Source organism: Zonotrichia leucophrys, chromosome Z (genome assembly GCF_028769735.1).
Source record: "Zonotrichia leucophrys gambelii isolate GWCS_2022_RI chromosome Z, RI_Zleu_2.0, whole genome shotgun sequence".
Lineage (NCBI taxonomy): Eukaryota > Metazoa > Chordata > Aves > Passeriformes > Passerellidae > Zonotrichia > Zonotrichia leucophrys.
The window spans coordinates 33794070-33812975 of record NC_088200.1 but is presented as its reverse complement, the minus strand read 5'-3'; the positions used below and the strand labels follow the sequence as shown (position 1 = coordinate 33812975).

Genomic DNA, 18906 nt, shown 5'->3' with positions numbered 1-18906 from the left:
TTTTTATCCTTCTATGTAATGATCTTAGAGGAATGTTGCTATTTTCTTACCTAGAAGCTGAGTAATAAAAGATGCAAACCCATAGCAATATAGTGTTGAAGAAGCATCAGGGTTTTGAAATCCTCAGCATTCTGTGCAATGATTTTCAAGAAAACCAAAAAAACAAACTCAACAGTTTAAGAAACCGTCTGTGACCCAAATATCCGTTGTGTTAATCTTAGTATTCCACAGAATAAATTGTGTTCCAAATGCCAGGGCTGATTGAAAAAACACCCCCCCTCCTTTTTTCAATGTCAAAGCTGCATATGTATACCAGTGGGTGCCCGAGAAGATACTGCAGCACTGACTTAGTAACAAGAGGGACTACACTGGAATCAGGATTAAAAATCAACTCAGCTCTTTCAGTTCTCCAGTAAGTACAACATTCCTGTCCTGTATATTATGACCAGGCTGAAAAGACAATGTTTTTAAAGTTGCAAGGAATATCAGGATAGTGTAATACTTTCATATTATATGAAAAAATGATGCTACAACAGGCATTCAATTAGTATTGCTAGATTTTAAAAATGTTTTTTCCTTAAACAATCCAAGCCAATAAGCCAATGATTTGGAATTACTGTTTCAGGAAATATGAGTGTTACTACAGCATCTCCTTTTAGGCACAGTGTGGAACAGAGAGAGCAAAAATAGTAATAAAAGAAATACAATTTTTACATGATAAAATAGCAGGACTAAAACTACATCTGACATAATAAAATCAAAACAGAAACAGGTCAATTCAGTAAAAATTCAATTAAGTAAGCAATCAGGTATTTTAACATGTTAAGATTCTAATTACTGCAACCATGCACTAATTCACAATTTTATTCTAATTTATGAAAAAAGGAAATCTATTTGTATCAATAACAAAGTAAAGAAATCCTACATATCCAGTAAGAATTTTTCAGCAGCTATTGTAAAGACCAAAATTAATTAAGTCTTCCATAATAAGACTGCAGTTTTACCTGGTGGATCCATTTCTATGTAAAACATCAAGTCTGTGCCATAATTTATATCTGTCTTAGGATATTCTATATCCAGTTCTTCCATATTCCAAACAGTATTGTACATTTGTATGAGTTTCACTGAGTAAGCTCAGATACAAGAAAAGAGTCAGGCTGTCTTTGTAATGGTGTCTTGGAATTCATTTTAAAACCTATAAGGGGCTGCACTGTAACCTATTACATCATAATCCTCAGCCAATCATGTCAAAATAATGTCAGCAAACCACTCCTGCTTTCTCATTTTTTTCCACATTTATCTTAAAACAATTTCAGTTTTGGGAAGAATCTCTATTTAGCAGAATTGCAATATAAAGCTGGTATTACATGCAAAAGGAGCAAGTGGACTCTCCTTGCCCATATTCCTGGCTCATTTTCCTGACTTTGCAGCATGGTACAGTCCAATCCTGGCAGGATGACAAAAGGCTGATATGCTGCAGCACGTAGCTCATAGACACAGGCGCACACAACACTCACACACAGGGCAGCTCCCTTCAGAAGCAGGTTGGTCACATCTCAGGCGCATTCTCCTGCTTAAATGCCTGAAGCTTGCAATTCAAAAATATTTAAAAATACTCTATAACTACTGCACATATTAGAGATGCATTAGAGAAGAGCATGACTGTGTATGTATATCCATTACACACTCATTTTACACAAACACACAGAGAGATGTATATATCCACATAATGAAATATGTATTATATTTTTAAACTCTCCATACTTCTACTATTTTTATGGGCACATAGGTCTGATAGAGTTTATATTATGATATAAATGTGCTTACTGAAGAGATGTCTTCCTCTCTTGCTATTCAAATCAATCTATATTAATTAATTTTGAAATCCAAACCCCAAGTACTGTAATCTTACATTCAGCTGATTCACTCAAACAATGGAAGAAAGTTGAAACTGAGCAAAATCTTCAAAAATGGTTTTGCTGTACATGAAAAAGGCTGTAAGGACAAAACAAGATTTAGTCTGCCTTTTCACACAGTTTCTCTGCCCTATTCTCATTAATATATTTATCAAGTTAATTGTTTTTAAAAGCAAGAGTCTCTTGTCAGTGTCTCCTCTGCCCCTAGTCAGCGTCTCCTTTGCCCCTTTATGTCAGCAGCACCCTCCAACCATTTAGAAATATTCTATCTTAACTCTCCTCATCACTGACCATAACTCTCTCTGACCACTTGGAAGAAACATGGACAGAACAGACTATTAACTTCAGAGCAGAATGCTGTGTAACGCAATATACTTGCTATAATCTGTGGGGGGAGAAAACCAGAGACAAAAAGTAACTACAACGAAAACTAGCTGTAGCAACGACCTGTGCCTTACACCTTAAGAAATTGTGGAACAGCTGAACTGTGCTCTATCTCACATAAAAAAAAAAAAATTAACACAATTTGTATGATTTCCAAATATTTCACCCCTGCCCCTGGCCCCCCCTCACCCCCCCACTGTCTGTGCCTGTGAGCAGGTTACCCCTTTCAGACAAGCATCAGCATACAAGAGCATGTCTGGAGTACAAACATATACAAAAAGATGCAAGCTAGTTTGCTTTGTACATTAAGAAGCTTCATTTTGAAGTAGACTCTCCCCTTCCTGTTGAGGTAGATAAGCTCCAAAGATTCTTTCAATTTCCAAAATGAGAATCACCCCAGACACAAGCCTAAATGCTAAACTTTGGGGTTTAACCCACCTGCTCCCCAAACAATTAACTTGCCAAGGTAATTATTTAAATTAACTTACGGAGATTTCCTACAAAAACTGCATTGTTGTTTTTAGGTCTCATATGGGAGCAGTATTTTTTTTTATTCCATTGAATAAAGACTTTCAGGAAAAATTATTTCCCTAGAGTTTCACTGGTGGCCAAATCTAGGACTGAACAAACTTGTATAATCAGGTTAGTGCTCAGTTCAGACTAGCCTAGCCTGCAGGCAAGAAAAGACAGAGGAGGCAGATAGGCTATTACCCATTTCATATATAAACTGGAGAGGTACTGAAGTACTAGACTTGAATTCATGTAACTCTGAAACTTTTAAAGCTCTACCTGGTAATCAGTTGCAGTATAATACTTCCACAAGATGATGAAAAAAACACAGAAATTCAAAATCACTTACTTTGTAAATTATGCATCGCAAATGATCACTCTTGTAAAACAGCTGAAAATACAATCCAATATCGGTTTCCTCTTATAAAAATCTTGCTTAAAAATAAACCCGAAAATCTCCATTTACTAGGAAGCTTCTCTGAAGCAATGAAGAAAAAGCAATTGCTCTGCTTTCCAACCAATGTTCCATAAAACCCCCTAGTAGAGTTGTAATTGGAATTGAGAAAAGCCAAGCCTTCTCTCTCAACAGCTTAAACCTCTGTGCTGTGCAGAAGGTATCCACTTACTCTGGTTCATCATTAAAAGTGAACCTGACTTCAGTACTGTGAAAGAAAAAAAAGAAACCACCACCCTCAGTAGCTTGCACGTCCCTCTCAGATAAAGATCTCAGTTTCATGATTAACTTGGGTAGGTTCAAATATTTGCTGAGCCAGGAATTTCAGCTGGGGGATGGGAGCCATATTCAAAGTAAAAGTTGTCATCAACTAACAAGTGGCCAATGCAGAGCTAACTTTCTCATTTTAGCTAAGTCAATGAGAAGACCATTGTAAGAAGTCTTAAAATAGTCCCTATCACTGGCTGCTGCATGCAGCATTGACGATGAGAAAAGCACCATGAGCAGCCAAATACAGGAAGTGGCTACTGCAGAAAAAAATAAAATAAAAATTTTCACTGAAAAGAGCTGCATCTGTAGAAGCAGCCTTGTGCAAGCAAAATAGCCTGCTTGCAAGCACAGCATCACTTTGTACATGCTCATGCTGGATCATAAATATAGGTGCTCCTTCAAGACCCTTAGTCTGAGGCTGTGAGACTGTTTATCAAATTCCAATATACTAAAAATACTAAAAAAAAAATCTGTCTGTATCCATGGTGGTTTCCAGTACATCCGGATTGTTCATTTCCTGGGCAGGCAGGTGGGAAAAGGAATGGTACAAAAAGGGAGGAGCTTAGGAGCTTTCTGTTTTCCTTGCCTTAGTGTTTGGTGGAGATCAAAATTGCTAAAGGAACAGAGCAGCAATTGAAGAGCCCACAGAGGTTATCTTCTTTGCCAGTTAAACTTCCAAAAGGAAATAAATTCAAAGTAAAAGGAGAAGCAGACACATTAAGAAAAGGGGAAGAGAGGACTAATATTTTCCTCTCCCTTCTTGCAAACAATGAGAATTTCTAATAAAAACACTGAGAATTTCTTTGAGATCTGCTTGTTGCTCCTCAAGGCAGTCAAATAGTATTGAAAAGTTTTTGCCTTCTTCATACTTCACATACCAAAATCCTTTTAACACTATGAAACACCACTTGTACCTAATAATGAAATCCCAAATACCTGCAGTACATTTATGTTTTGCACTTGACTGATTAGCTTCATCTATAACAATCCCTTGCTTCCCTACTTTTAGCCTCTGCCTACTCAAACAATTGTCAGTTCTAAATATAATTTAAATCTGCAGAGTCATAAAGGTACAGCCTACTTCAAGTGGAGATGGAAACCTGTGTTTCTGAACTAATTTAGCTTCAGACTGTACTTGATATACTTATTTACTGCTAAAATTACAGAAGGATTTGAGAACATTTCTTTGTTTTTAAAACCACAATACAGATGTATATAGTCAGAAGAGAAAAGACAATGCAAACTTCATTCACTTTTTATCTCTAAAAAAGCACAAATACCCACAGAGAGATAATGAGTTCATCATTATCCTGCAGGAGAGATACAAGTGTCTTGTCAAAAAGAGATACTGGCATGCACACACCTGTATTTTCCTTGATATATTGCCAAGTCTTTTCTTTTTATCTAAATTTCAAAATATTGAGTGGTGCCCATTTAATTTGCAGCCTGCTATTCCTTGCAGTCATATTCACAGTGTTCCTCTATTAACACAGCACATTTTTTTTTTCTAAAATATTATGTCTGAAGCAGGAAAAGAACTTAGCAGTCTTGACACGCTTCCACGTTTTGCATGCACATACCTGCACAAGGACATAACAACCTGTAAAAACGCTAATAATGTTGTACATATTGTCTCACTTTTATAAAATTCCTGCAATTAGTTATTGAGAAACATAAAGCACTGGCTTGTGTGAAACCTTAAATCAAGGATACAGCACTCCAAAGCACGGTGGTTGGCCAAGCACTGTTTCCGTTAGGTCGGGGATAAAGCCTGGCTTGTATTAGCTTAGAAGGGGAGCCCTCTGCTGGGTAGGACACGGATGCACACGGTCCCCGTGGGCACCGCATCCGCTGTCCCTGGCACTCGCAGCCCTCTGCCTGCTCCAAACCCCGCTCGGCGCTGCTGGCAGTCCAGCCAAGACTCTGACACGATGCAGCTAAGTTCTGACAACTGACAGCATTCCTACACATTTGTTTATTTCCCCAGGACATTACTGACAGGACTGTGGTCTTAGGCTAATGCCTGTATCAACAGGCATTATACCTTTGAGGAGGAATCAAATTCCAGGAGGCACTGGATCAGCCTTTACGTTGCCCTGCTCTAGCTATTATGCCACCACTCTTGTGAATATTTTTTGCAGCCAAAAGCAAAGTTTTGCACTTTGGTGAAGCTACCACGACTTTCACCTCATCCCCAACAAGTGAGCAGTTACATGTAAGGCAGCCTTATTACCTCACTCGTTCTTGCATATGATCCTCTGAGTAATAAAAACTGCTTCTTCAGGCTGCAGTATTTCAGGCTGAGCTGTTACTTACAATGTCACATACAAGCCTGGGAAACAGGAATAAACTGGGATAGACAGCCCAGACAAAGCAGCTCAGCTCTAGTCAGTGCACAGGCTGTTGGAGGCTTTGATTCATTGATACAAGGCAGCTCTTTGCTGTAGCTCCTCTTCTGCTCTTCACCAGCAGTGCTATGAGCTCCCCACATCCCCTTGCTCTCTCATCAAATCCCACTTCCTCTTTGCCTTCCTTAAACAGATATTATTCTCACACACTCCAGCTCCAGAAAGGACTCCTATCTCTCTAAACTCTCCACCGAAAATTTCTTCCCAACTTTCCCTGTGTGGCCTGCTTTCACACCTACGAGTGTTAAACAGGCCCTGTTGTTCTGAGCACTTACTATACCTACTATGGGCAGCTTTGGGATCTTCATCCAGGGCAAGTCGCCTCCACGAAGAAAAACCAGGAGCCTCTAAGATCCTTGATAATTAACTAAAAAACTACCCCAGTCTTCTATACCTACAAATATAGCCTAATATAGCCTATTTTCCACTATTTACTGTCACAAGTCTGTATGATGTGTGAGATTCTGTGAGACCTGAGCAGCACTATTTGCTAAAATGTACGTTACAATTAAGATATTTTCTTCTAGTATTCTTCTAATTTTCTTCTAATATTACTGTTTTGGATAGCACACTTAGAGGCTTGTACACTGTGCTCTTTAAAGTCTGTGCAGCTGTACGTCAAGCTGGGATGCTTAGATGGGATACAAAAATCACCTGCCTTGCCCACCAACACCATCTTTTGTCCTTTTGTACTGACAAACTTTGAGACAAGAACCAGAAAACTGATCTAATTTTTTCCAGCCTTTCTCCTGCAACATTACTTTGTCTTCATCTGCTACACAAAAATCTATGATTCTATTAAAAAGTACTGTTAACTTTAGTATTCTTTGTAGGACTAAGCACTATTTTAATCCACAAACTAGAATCTATAGTTTGCTGATGAACACCATGACAGGCAAAATACCCCAATCCATATGTTCTGAGGTAAGTCAAGTAATGGTCTAGGAGTAATTTTATTCATGTTATGACATCCAAGAAGCACCACTCTAGCTAAAAGATGTCCAACTGAAGATGCCTAATTTAAGATACAGATTTTAAAATAGAGTAAGATGTAAGGTCCAGCTGCTTACTTTCTAGTGTTTTCAGGTAACAAGTATATTAGTGGGTGATGTGGAAAGGAAAAAACCCACAGCTGTGCAAAGATCTGCCTGCTATTCAGATCGGTTATCTCGTAACACCACCTTTAATGTATTTATATACTGCATAAGATACCACTAGAACTTCCTGCGCAGCTTGTTTCAGACAGAATGTTCTCATCTTAACAAAAAAGAATTAAGAAGGAAGGAAGCCATCACTCCAGCCCGTGTGAAGAGAAGAAACAGGCAGCACTAGCTTCCCTGTTATCACTTAGTTGTCATGACGTTATTTTCAATAAGTAAACTTCTTTCTGCTTAAGACCTCTCAAATTCTCCACTTGTAAAGTTCTATTTAAGATTGTAATTCTCAAAATAGTTACATGATAAAGAAGGTATATTTTATTGGGATTTTCTTTTTATTAGAGTCTATCTAAACAGTCTTTATGGAAAATCAAGCCACTAAAAGCAGTAATCTTAAAGATGACAATTCTGAAAAACACATCTTAGAGTGCTTTTTATAGTTCTATGAGAACAATAAAAACAGACCACTCCAGATGTTCAGGTGACTGAATGATATTGGTGTGGAAATGGACCCATGATACAATCCTGCAAACTTACAGAACATATTAGTAAGATTCAACTTTGGAAAATTAGTCAAACTCCTTACAGGCCTGAGGGCAAAGACTAGCTAACCAGCACTACAAAGCCTGAAAATTTGTATTTGAGGTTTTTTTTCCAGCATATTTGTGCATGTGTTTTACTAAATGTTCTACTAAAAAACATTCTACTAGATACGACAGACTTAAATGCACAGGGAAGGAGTTCTATTTTTGTAACAGATCACATGAAAAATCCTACGACTGTCAAAGTAAACTACTGCATCATGCTATATTAATTAATGCAGAAGTAATATTAAAAATAATCAGGTCTTCCATTATAATTATTAATGTAGTGTCAAATCATATAAATCTGGTGGATACAATGGCATTTCTTCAAGCACTCTAATGACGCTCTCAAAATGACTAGATTCCTTGTTCTCTTTAGTCGTTCTAACATCAACACCTTTCACTTTTATACTTTCCTCACATGAAGCTACTTGGGCAGATAAGCAACCAAGTGATCTCTTAAATGAAACTTCTAAAGTTCTTGCTTTGAAACTGAAGAAACTGTTGACCCTACCTTTGTAACCTCCCAACCAGCCTCAAGACATATATATTTACACATTCCAACGCATTTGCAAACATGTAACTACAAAAAATGCTATTAGCATCAGACTTTTAGAATCTGTTTTGCTTTTTAGGTCTTGCATCATGTGACAAAGACAATAATTCTTTAACAATTAGCAGCTATCTGCTGATTCTTAGTAAAACAGGACAAATACTGTAAGTCTGGACTCTCCTAGTTGTTACAAAGCATTAGGCAGAAAAATACACAGTAGTTCTGGAAATCTCTGTTAACTACTTCACCAAAATTGAACAAAACTAAATAGCAAGCTGAAAACAGATGTACACAAAATATTAGGGAAAGTTTCCTAACTAACAGAACTGGCAAGATCAGAAAAGCCTTTCAAACATAGTATTAGGAACAAAAATTTTAGCCATTTTAAATTAATCTTCATTAGCTGATGAAGAGGATTATACAATGTGCCTACCTGAAATACAGGAAATAAAGTACTTTTCTGCTGTATTCTAGCTCTTCAGAACTTAAGCAACCCTACAAATCCTACTGCCATGAACTTCATTCTGTCCTTTGACTACAGAGGTGGGAAAGGTATAGGATCTCCAATGTTCTATCTGTCCTTTCCTTTGTTAGATTATTCTCTGTTAATAAGCTGTGAAAGGAATTGCTTTCAGCTAATATGTAAAGTTGTCTGCATTAATAATTTCCTTTGCACATAGTTAGCAACTCTGCCTTGCTTCTACTGAATACTTGATTCAAACCCAGGGATTTTGCATAAATTACAGGTGTGTTTACTATTTGTTGACTTAATTAGATGCTAACTTACAGAAGCAATACAAGTAGGAACGAACTTTCCTGGATGGGCTCTTAATATTTTTTACGTTATTTATTGATATTGGTAAATACATATTTTGTGTATCTGGATTAAAAAATATGCATGTAAATATGTATGTAAATAATGTCTCCATAGAGTATAGCAAATCTAAGAAAATTTGCTGGGAGTAAATTGAGAGCTCAATAAAATCCCAAGAATTAGCCTCCCCACCACTGTATGACACGCATTCTACTTGTTTACAGGTCTTAAAAAACTCACAAAATCCAATTTGCTGTTTACTGAAAGAGAACAAAAGTCCTAATGCTGTACAAACTATAGGCACTAAAATGATTTTAATGAAAAATGTTTTATTTCTTATAAAACAAACATTACACACCACTATAAAACACACAACTTCTGCTTAGCTCTGTAATTGTGCACTTTTGTTTTGCATGAAGTTTGATTTAAATAGAAAAAATTGTAATCATTTACTGTCATTAAGTTGAATTTTAATATTTAAGAGAACATGTAACTTTTAAAATTAAAAATATTTTTTACCTGGTACGGGCTGTCTCTCGTTCCATTCACTTGTGATTAAAACCTCTAGGATTTTTATGTGGTGTTCTGTATTATCAGAGCTGCAAGAGATGGATTAGGCAGTAAGAACTAGGAGAAATACAAAAGTTTACTTTAAAGTATTAAAACAAAATAGAAAGAATTTACTACAATGCCCTCACATCAGAAATAAGGTCAGAAAATTATGTAATTAATCTCATTTTGCATATAACTAATTCTTATTTACAGTACAAAATATGGTAAAGATGACCCACATACCTTGCTATCTGGAATCTGAAAAGCAGAGGGCTGAAAATTTCAGCCAGAGACCTTGCATTCAAGAGATTTTTGCTGGAGGCTTGACAAACTCTGAGGAAATGTTTGAGCAAATACTGGAGTGTGAGCCAATACTGAGGAGGTATATTTGGAGATCTGATCAGTTTCTTCAGCAACTGAGCATATTCCTCTGAGCTCTGCACTTCTGCAAGCAAACAGATAAATGATTCTTGAAACCAGCACATAAACATTCAAGTAAAATGAAACTATATGTGGCTCCTTTAGAAACACCAATTTTACAGAAAAAAAAAATCTGTCCTGCATTAGAAAGATATCTTTCTTCTTTTAAAATATGAGAAACGCTCAGGGAAGAGTAAAGAACAATACTTAAAAGTCAAATGGAAACAGATATGCATTTTTGTAAAAACCACAACGTGTTCAGAGTGTACTGGTAGAAGTCTGTCTTGTGTTTAGCGTCACACATGATTGGGTAATTCTGAGATGCACTAGATAAGTCTCACAGGTGCTGTTCTAACTTTGAAGGTTACCAGTAACAATATCCTGTCCTGAGATATATAACAGAATACTTGGCCCATGTGCTGAAAGCTTATAAGCTGTACTTGTTTGAAATGACCACTGTAGATGACGAATCTCACATGCATGTATTTCTCACTTCATAATCTGCAACTCCAATGTAACACAGCACTACATGACCTCTAATACATTTACTTTGTCAGCACTGATAAAAAGTTAAAAATTAGCTTTCTGTATACAGTCCTTGATTTTTTCCCCCAGTTCTTCTATAGTGTTTCTACTTACTCAAATGAAGAGAACTGTGTTATCCCTTATATTTTACATTATGTTTGCCTAAATAAGTAACCAAATAATGCAGAATAATGTCTAAAAGCAGTTTTCTATGAAACAGTTTTCATAAAAAAGGGTAAAGGTATATTTATGGCTTCTTAGGTGCTGCCAGGTTGTGTAGAATTTTTGCTGTTCTGTAACAGCTGAACCACCAGTTATCCAGAATTCTAATAAAAGCCTTTCTGTTTGACATTTGAAATAATGTCATAATCATACCTTGAGATACAGAAATCATGTCACTGTAAACAGCTGCTGGAATGATGGGATTTGGCAGGTCCAGGATATACCTCTTGAGAGCATCTGATAAAGTCTGAAGATCAAATGTCTCTAAATCTAATGAAGAGGCATCTAAAGGGAAAGAGCAACATGCTTTTAGGACTTCAGAAAGTGGAAAAAATATACAAGCTCACAACAAGCCAAAATTGCTAAGTTACATATGGTTCATGGAGAACAATTCATAAGAACGTAAGACACCCAGAAACGTGTTTGAGAAGAACAACACACAGAGTTTAACACCATGCCCAGTCCCTTGGCATCTGATGAACCAAATGATTTCCATAACTGTGTGTGGCCTTCTGTTGCTGCATGTTGGCAATGTTATGGAACATCAGAATATTTTTAACAGGTCTCTGTTTTATGTGTAAATATTTTGTGTAAGAAGTAAGTACTAATCAAAGGTTTGGCCAAATGCAGCTTCTATACAGGGAGCTACTTCTATTATGACTAAAAGTTTGATTAACATCTTGGGGATCCAAGTCTGCAAATATTTATGTAAGTAAGTCGAAACAAATATACACGTGCAGAACAGTGTGCTTGGTGTTTTATGCAGCTGTTGAGATTTATCTTGTAAAACCTGATACCCTTCCAGGATAGTTATGACTTGGGATAAGGTTTGGCAGTGTCACATAAAGAACTACTTGTTAGTGTTGGAGCAAAGAATATCAGCAGCAAAAATTAAAACGAGAAAATACAAAAATCCTTATTTAGTGAAAGCAAGGTTAGGGTTCATACTATAACATGAAACTCTGGCACAGTAAAGTCCTAAGTGTATACAAAAAATCCTTATTTTGTACAAGAATTTGGAGGCATTAATGCTGATCAGCCTTCTATCTAGCAAGAGTCTTGGTAAAATAACTATTGAATCTGTTTGTCTAATTTAAACAAAGGGAACAGGGAGGTAGAGGACTCAAATAAATGGTGTGTCTACCAATACTGTGAAATAAGGCAGCCAAGAGGGGGTAATGAGAAACTTAGTGCTCCTCCACCTCCTTTGTTTTCCTCAACAAAGAGCTTGCAGTATGAGCTCAAACCTTCTCAGACACCCAAGAATTTGCATGAGTGAAATGGCATAATAAATGTCTTAAATTATATAAAACTTGCAGTGTGGGAATGATTTCTGAAAGATCAATTATGTGTCAGAGAATGCACAAATTCTTAAAGAAATACCTTTCATTAATTTTGCTGCTTACTAGCTGTTTTTTAATTCAAAAGCCAAGTTAAATCATGCATTTTCAGTGTTGACCATTTCTCTGAAGTATGTCCCAAATTACTATAATGAATACATGAGTAAGAATATACTTATTCTGCAACACTCTGGGTGTAATATCATAAACGGACCTGAACTCTTCCATCTGCTGAGCTGACAAGATGTAAATCAGCTTTGATTTTGGAGCTAGATAGGATTGTGTTAATGCTAACAGACAGTTATCCAATTAAAAAATGGAGAGTATTTAAACCACTAGCAGAACAGCATACTAATGCAAGTTCATAACTTTGAGACCAAAGCTGACTTTGCTCTCTGAATTAGCATTCTGCTAATTCAAAGACAGCAGGCAGAGGAAATAGATCTGCCTCTATCCCTGTACCTGGATACTCACTGCACCAGCTCTGAGCTGAAGATCCTAATCCTATTTTAAAGAGAAGTCAGAGAGAGACACTTTTACTAAAGGGAAAAATTCTACTTCTGTTACTCAAAACTAACAACATTTTAAGTAGGAATACATGTAAACCATGAGTTTTTAATCTCAAGGGGCAGATAAACCTTTCAAAAATTATAGCTCAGTTTAGAGACTTAAGAAAGGATTCAGATAAATAAAGAAATGTAATTATATTGATGCCACCAAAAATCTGGATTTATGCAGACTGAAAAACATAAACACAGCACTGAAGAGGTTGCTGCTATCATGAGGCTGCTAGCACCACATGCCTATCTTCTCCCCCTGCTTGTACACTTACAATTCTTCACTCCTACCACAATCAGCATAGAATAGGATGCTCTTTTATTTTGAAAAAACAGACAACTCAGAGTATAATCAGCTTTGTTAATGTTTGCAATTATTAAAAATGAGGAGACTAAATCACTGAGTGAGTTTGCTTTTTTTGTCCCATTGGCAACAAGGCACATAACCATTTCCATTTTCTACCCCTTGTATTTTTGCGCTCTTTTAGGCAAATGAAAGCTCACACCACACATTGCATCCCAGCTTGCCAAGTCGTGGTCAAACTCTCCTCCAACTCTCATACTGAAACAGTGCTGCCATGCCAGTATATTCTGTCTTGAAGAAGAAATTAAGTATACCAAAAAAAGAAGAGGAAATATATTTCAGGAAACTTGAACAGGTATGTGGTGTGGTTCCATTTTACTGTCTGAGAACTCAGCCTACAATATTAATTCAATTGTCTTTCTTCAGTATCACTCTGTAGCAGGTAGATAATGGGCTGCTATTGACACCCCACCTACTGGACAAAAAAAACGCACCACAGAACTGTATGTAAACAACTGGCCATTTGTTTACAAAATAATAACCTGCAGCCTTTCAGGACTAATCTATCTTTATCTCGATTTTGACCAAAACATCTCGTTTTTCTCAGTACAGCTAAACTGTCAGTCTTTGAACAAGCCACACAACAAGAGATTAAAATAAACACTCTTAGGAAAAAAAGGTGCAGCTGAGCCATGAAAAAGACAACTTGTAAAAGTGAAAAATACTTTTCATATCAAGAGTAAAAGTTAGAAAACGTTTTTATTTATATATGTCTTTTTAATAGTATATTATTGAGAACCAGTACATATGTGTGAGAGTGGTCTGACCACAAAATCTGTCTAGTGCTTTAAGGAAGTGAACTGTACTTACCACACTCAAAAATTTGTCTTAATTCCACTGCACTGCTTGAGCCTTGTGCTCCATACAAAGTTGAGTACTCCAGCCCTTCAAAACAAAATCAATAGGACGCGTTCAGGACAGCATTAATATTTTGGTGACTGTTGCCCTGATGCAGCATATTTCTGTTTTGTTCAGTAAGTACTTACAGCATAAACTAGCAACATTCTTTCACCTACCACACTACAGAATGTGATTGCTTTTTTAAGGCTGTAAGACACCTCTTTGTGCACTCAAGCTGCTGTGTCTGCAGAAAGAGATGGCCAAAGAAGATCAGAGATGCTGGCATCACATTCTGTAGAATTGTCCACTGGCCAACTACAAAAGGCCAGGACTAGGAAACAGATTCACACTAGTGTCAGAGAAAGTATCTGTATATATCGCATAATGTGATAAAATAATTCACCTCAATTGTTAGAGAAGACATCAGTAAAGTGTTTTCACATAAAAGATATTGTTTACAACTCTTCTACATCAGTGAAAATAGAGAGGACACAAGTAAAGAGACCATATGCAGAGCACTGACGATTTAACTCTATCAGTGGTGTCTCCTGAAAGCAGCAGCTCCTTATGCACACTTGTGCTAAATACTGGCCCTCCACGCTGGTATCAGCAAGCTTCTACTCTTTCAGGAAAGGCTTACAGTCTTTTAAAGTGCCAGAGAAGTATGTTAGAACCCATGAGCCCAATGACAGCAGCCTGATTCTCATCAGAATACCACTTTTGCTCTTGTTCCCCAGCTTAAGGCCTTAAATGAGCAGGACTCACAGAGCTGCTCCTTACCTCACCAGCAATATGAAAGACACATCAGAGGAGATGCCAGGAAGATAGAAATAGGGCAAAAGAGGTATGACATTGTAAGAGAAAGAGGAAAGCTTCAAAAGGATGGAGAGACATCAACACAGAAAAGCAGGTGAGGGAAAAAAACCATAAAAATAACACTGTCTGGCTCATTATACAGCAGCAATAAAGAATTGGCTCCTGAAGAATAAAATCAGTTCTTGAAACCTTTTCATATTTTATTATTTTCTTTTTTCCCCTGCTTTGGGGCAAAACATTACTTTTTTCCCTGTGCCACCAATTCAATGTTATGCTGGCATTTACATAACCAGCTAAAGGTGCTTACTCGTTACAATACCAAACCCTTCTCCCTTACTTTCCAATAATACTTATGTTAATTATTAAATGCCATTTGAGGCAAGCTTTGGTTTTGCTCCTACAGTCCAAATAGCCTGTAATGAGCAAAAACCTTAACAAACGTTAAGGAGATTATTTTGGATGTTAAGTGATGTGATGCATTATCAGTTCTAGAAAGAGGACATGCCAGCTCTGGATCCAGTTCTTCACATAAGCAACAGAACATTTTGGCAGATCATTCTTCAGCCTACCTTTCTTTTCAATTGTCTCTACTATCTTGACAAGAATTGGTGGAGCAACATCAGGAGGTGTGAACTGCTCTGTAAGGTCTGGAAGTGAAAAAGCTGTAAAAAAAAAAAAAAAAAAAAGAGAAATAAGCCAAGCTGCAGATGAATGCAATTACTTTTATGAAAATCATGACATATAATGCAACTAGTTAATTTTTAATCACAGAACAAACGTCCTGGTTGTCAGTGCTGTATGAGGAAACAAGCTCCATACTTAATCAAAAAAATTAATAAAAATTATGACAACTACATTTTTTATAGCATTTTCTTTCAGGAACCTCAGTTCTAGATTCACTCTCCATATTGTCTAGGAAAAGAAAACACAATAAAAGTTTGCAGTCTATGGATGTGCAGAAATACAATGCAAGTAAGGAAAGAAAAAGTCTTTCTGTCTGAGATATTCACACACACTGTGCACCAAGTGAGGGGGCTATTAAACACATAAATGGCTGTGAGTGCCTGATCCCATGTGTAAAACAGACTTAAAAAGGCCTGAAAGAGCAGTAGAAACAAGTATTTCACACTCATACACAAGCTCAGTAACTTCTGTGCATTTCAATTTTCCAGCATTATACTATTAACAGTATAGTTTACTTGAAGCACGAATTTTCTACATGGACTGGTTAGGAATAAATAGCAGTATAATTGGAAAGGGACACTTTGCAGATTCAAACAAAACTGCACACAGGTTTTATACAAAGTCAGCTTTCATGCAATCTGGTTTCTAAATGGAAAGAACACACTCTTAAAGGTATGTTCTGTCTCTGTGAGTAAAGATCTGTCTCTAAATACACAATTTTCCCCAAAAGAATAATTCAAAAGTTTTAGAGTGGTGCTGTTTAACACCTGGAAACAAAAATGTTTACATAAACTACTGCCAGAACCATCTGGCATAGTTTCATGGATTATGATTGATAAACAAAAAATTAATCATTGAAGCAAAAATTGTCATTTGCCTAAGCAATGGTGATCTCTGCTCACTTAAACTCACCATGGACAGAGAGCAATTCTTGAACATACATACACAAAGGTGCCTATAAAGATATGCATAAATATATATACGCACACCCTCCACCCCTATTTTCAGAAGACTGAAACAAAATGATGATGATAACTAAGTAGAAGGAGAAAAAAACGCACAGAAAATTATGAACAGAGAGTTTTTAACCAAAAACTCCTAGATAACAACAACAACAAAAAAAATCAACTGAGAAAGAATATATATCAACTGAGAAAGAGAGAGCAGACATTTTTGGCTGGTAATTCACCCTGTTTTGAATTACATAACTTCATTAAAATGCAAACAAAATTCATCCCATTGGCATGCAGATGTTCAGCCATCTCCAGGAGAGCAAGGTTTCATCACTGAGTAATGGCAACTTGGGACGGTGAACACCATCACTTTGTGCATCACCCACTTTCCTATTCTTCCTCCAGATTTGCTGCTGAGCAGTGCTCTGTGGTATGGAATGTCTCTGTGTCACTTGTGGTCAGCAGTCCTGGCTCTGTCCCTTCTCAACTTCTTGTGCACTCCCTGCCTCCTCACTTGTGAGGTGGGCTCTGAAGCAGAAAAGGCCTTCACACTGTATAAACCCCACTCAGCAATAACTAAAATATCCCTGTACTATTAGCGCTGTTTCCAGTGTGAATCTGAAATGCAGCCCAAGGATAGCTACTATTAAGAAAATTACTTCTACCCCAGTCAAAACCAGCACAAATTTAAAAAACAGGAGGACAGCAAGGAAGGGACAGAAGTTTGGAAGTGTAGAGAGACGAGGAGTGAAATGAAAGACAATAGTAGTAATACAAGTGAAGCATACTGGCAGAAAGAAGGAAAATTATGGTACCATAATGATGGAAATACTTTCCTAACCCATTCATAACTGATGGCATTAGAAAAACATCTGTTAGTCATAACAGTTTAACTTAGGAGGCCTGGAAGATAACCATTCAGGAGTTTAGAAAGAGTTGCCTATGCAGATCTCTGCCCTGCTGATGCTTTTTAGTGACTTGAGGAAAATAAGAACAACTCCCAGAGATCCAAAGAGCTCTAACACCTGATACCATACTCTGCAAGGACAAGTAACATACCTACATGCTAGTGTCATTATAGGTCCTGGACAAAATAAAGAAAAACCTAAAACCAGGCTCATACAATGCAACAAAACACAGCAGACAGCACTGTAATGAAGGATAATCTGCACAGTTTTTTAAAAGATAGGTTCTTTCCTTAGTGACACCTTTGTGAGCTGAAAAAGGCCAATGAGCAGACATAATAAACTCCAAAATTCTGCCAGATAGTTGATTTAGTATAACACTCCAATTAAGCTAAATTCAATGCAAGCATGTTATATAGGTATATTAAGGTAGAACCAAGCTACTCAGGGAGCAAATGGACTTTTCAACTTTTTCCATCTTCAAATAATTTTCAGATTCCATTTGGAACATCTCTTTTGTATCTGCTTAATGAACACAAGATGGGCTCAAATGGAAAATGCTGCTCTCTAAGCAGCCTCTGCTGAGGCATACTGAAATACAGACCAACAGATTTGTAATATTCAAATCAAATAGTTATTTTCAACTCCAAACTATGTATCTATCTTATGATATGGACAAATCTATTAAATAATAAATGAAAGATTGGAGTGATTTCAAAGGGTATGCTATGAAAATTCTCAGATTGTGAGATACTAGTAGACTCAAGTGAATGTTAAGGGCTTAAAATGGATCCCTTACATGGTAGCAGAGGAAGAATATGTTTTAAGAACAGAGTTTACATAAATTGACCTATGGAAGTAACTTTCTGGTTCCTGAGGGAGCTAGTTACATTTAATTCCTCCCTCTTTCATAACATCAACAAAATTGCATCATCTCTGAACAAAGATGTTAATTTTCTAATTCCAGATGGAGGCAACATGCAGCCACAGCCTAAACTGAAACAGAGGAAAGAGACAAAGAAGGACAAATAGAGACAGAGGATGGAAGTCAAAACTGACAGACAGATGGATCCTATCAAGTGACAGCTTGGTGGTTCAGGGATGGCCCATCTAGGCTATTGAGCAGCACAGTGCTTTCTTCCATTAACCAAATTGTGCTTTGAAATGATGGCAAGACATCAACAAATACCTATCAAGAATATACAGAAATATTAGAAATATACCTATTAAATAATAATTCTAATTTCCACTGCTGTAGACTTTCTACACAAGGGGCAGAGTCCAAGGAAAGCAAAGAGGAGAACCTAGCCACAGGGGAAGAAGCCCCCTACAAGGTGAAGACAAGACAATACAGAAAACAGTTTGTCTCTGTAGACTTTACCTAAATTACCTAAGCAGAGAGGGCCTCTTCCTGCAGCCCTTTAGCTTAAAACCAGGTTTTTATCATAATCTGTTACAAATATCTTTGTTGTAGAGTATTCATCAATCAGTAATATTCTTACTTATTGAAACTCTTTTGGAAGCTATGCATTTCCCTTTATATTTACACAAAATATGTAATGTATCTACAAAACATGCCTATGCAAACAAAATGCTGCATTGCTTAAAATGAAAAGTTTCCAAAAGTTTTCTGCTAGCATAAAATATGCATTTTAGGAGTTCAGAGGATTTCTGATGT

The 18906-nt window shown here is 36.9% G+C and overlaps 1 protein-coding gene and 1 long non-coding RNA gene across 5 annotated transcripts in view; one reads left to right on the top strand and one right to left on the bottom strand.

Annotated features, from left to right (window-relative positions):
- PIK3R1 (phosphoinositide-3-kinase regulatory subunit 1) overlaps positions 1–18906 on the bottom strand; it is a 59932-nt gene that overhangs the window by 11394 nt on the left and 29632 nt on the right. For 2 of the 4 annotated variants that reach the window (XM_064735314.1, XM_064735315.1), the window contains exons 3-7: positions 15256–15348; positions 13841–13915; positions 10923–11054; positions 9846–10047; positions 9570–9649 (exon numbers count right to left, since the gene is read on the bottom strand). In XM_064735314.1, the coding sequence (XP_064591384.1) occupies positions 9570–9649; positions 9846–10047; positions 10923–11054; positions 13841–13915; positions 15256–15348 (582 nt within the window). Of the gene's footprint in view, positions 1–50; positions 482–1004; positions 1192–9569; positions 9650–9845; positions 10048–10922; positions 11055–13840; positions 13916–15255; positions 15349–18906 lie in introns of those variants that run through there. The other 2 variants (XM_064735316.1, XM_064735318.1) reach the window with 2 other exon arrangements.
- LOC135459366 (uncharacterized) lies at positions 330–18266 on the top strand. The gene is made up of 3 exons (XR_010443021.1): positions 330–412; positions 13155–13325; positions 18196–18266. It is a non-coding gene; the product is annotated as an uncharacterized LOC135459366 (long non-coding RNA).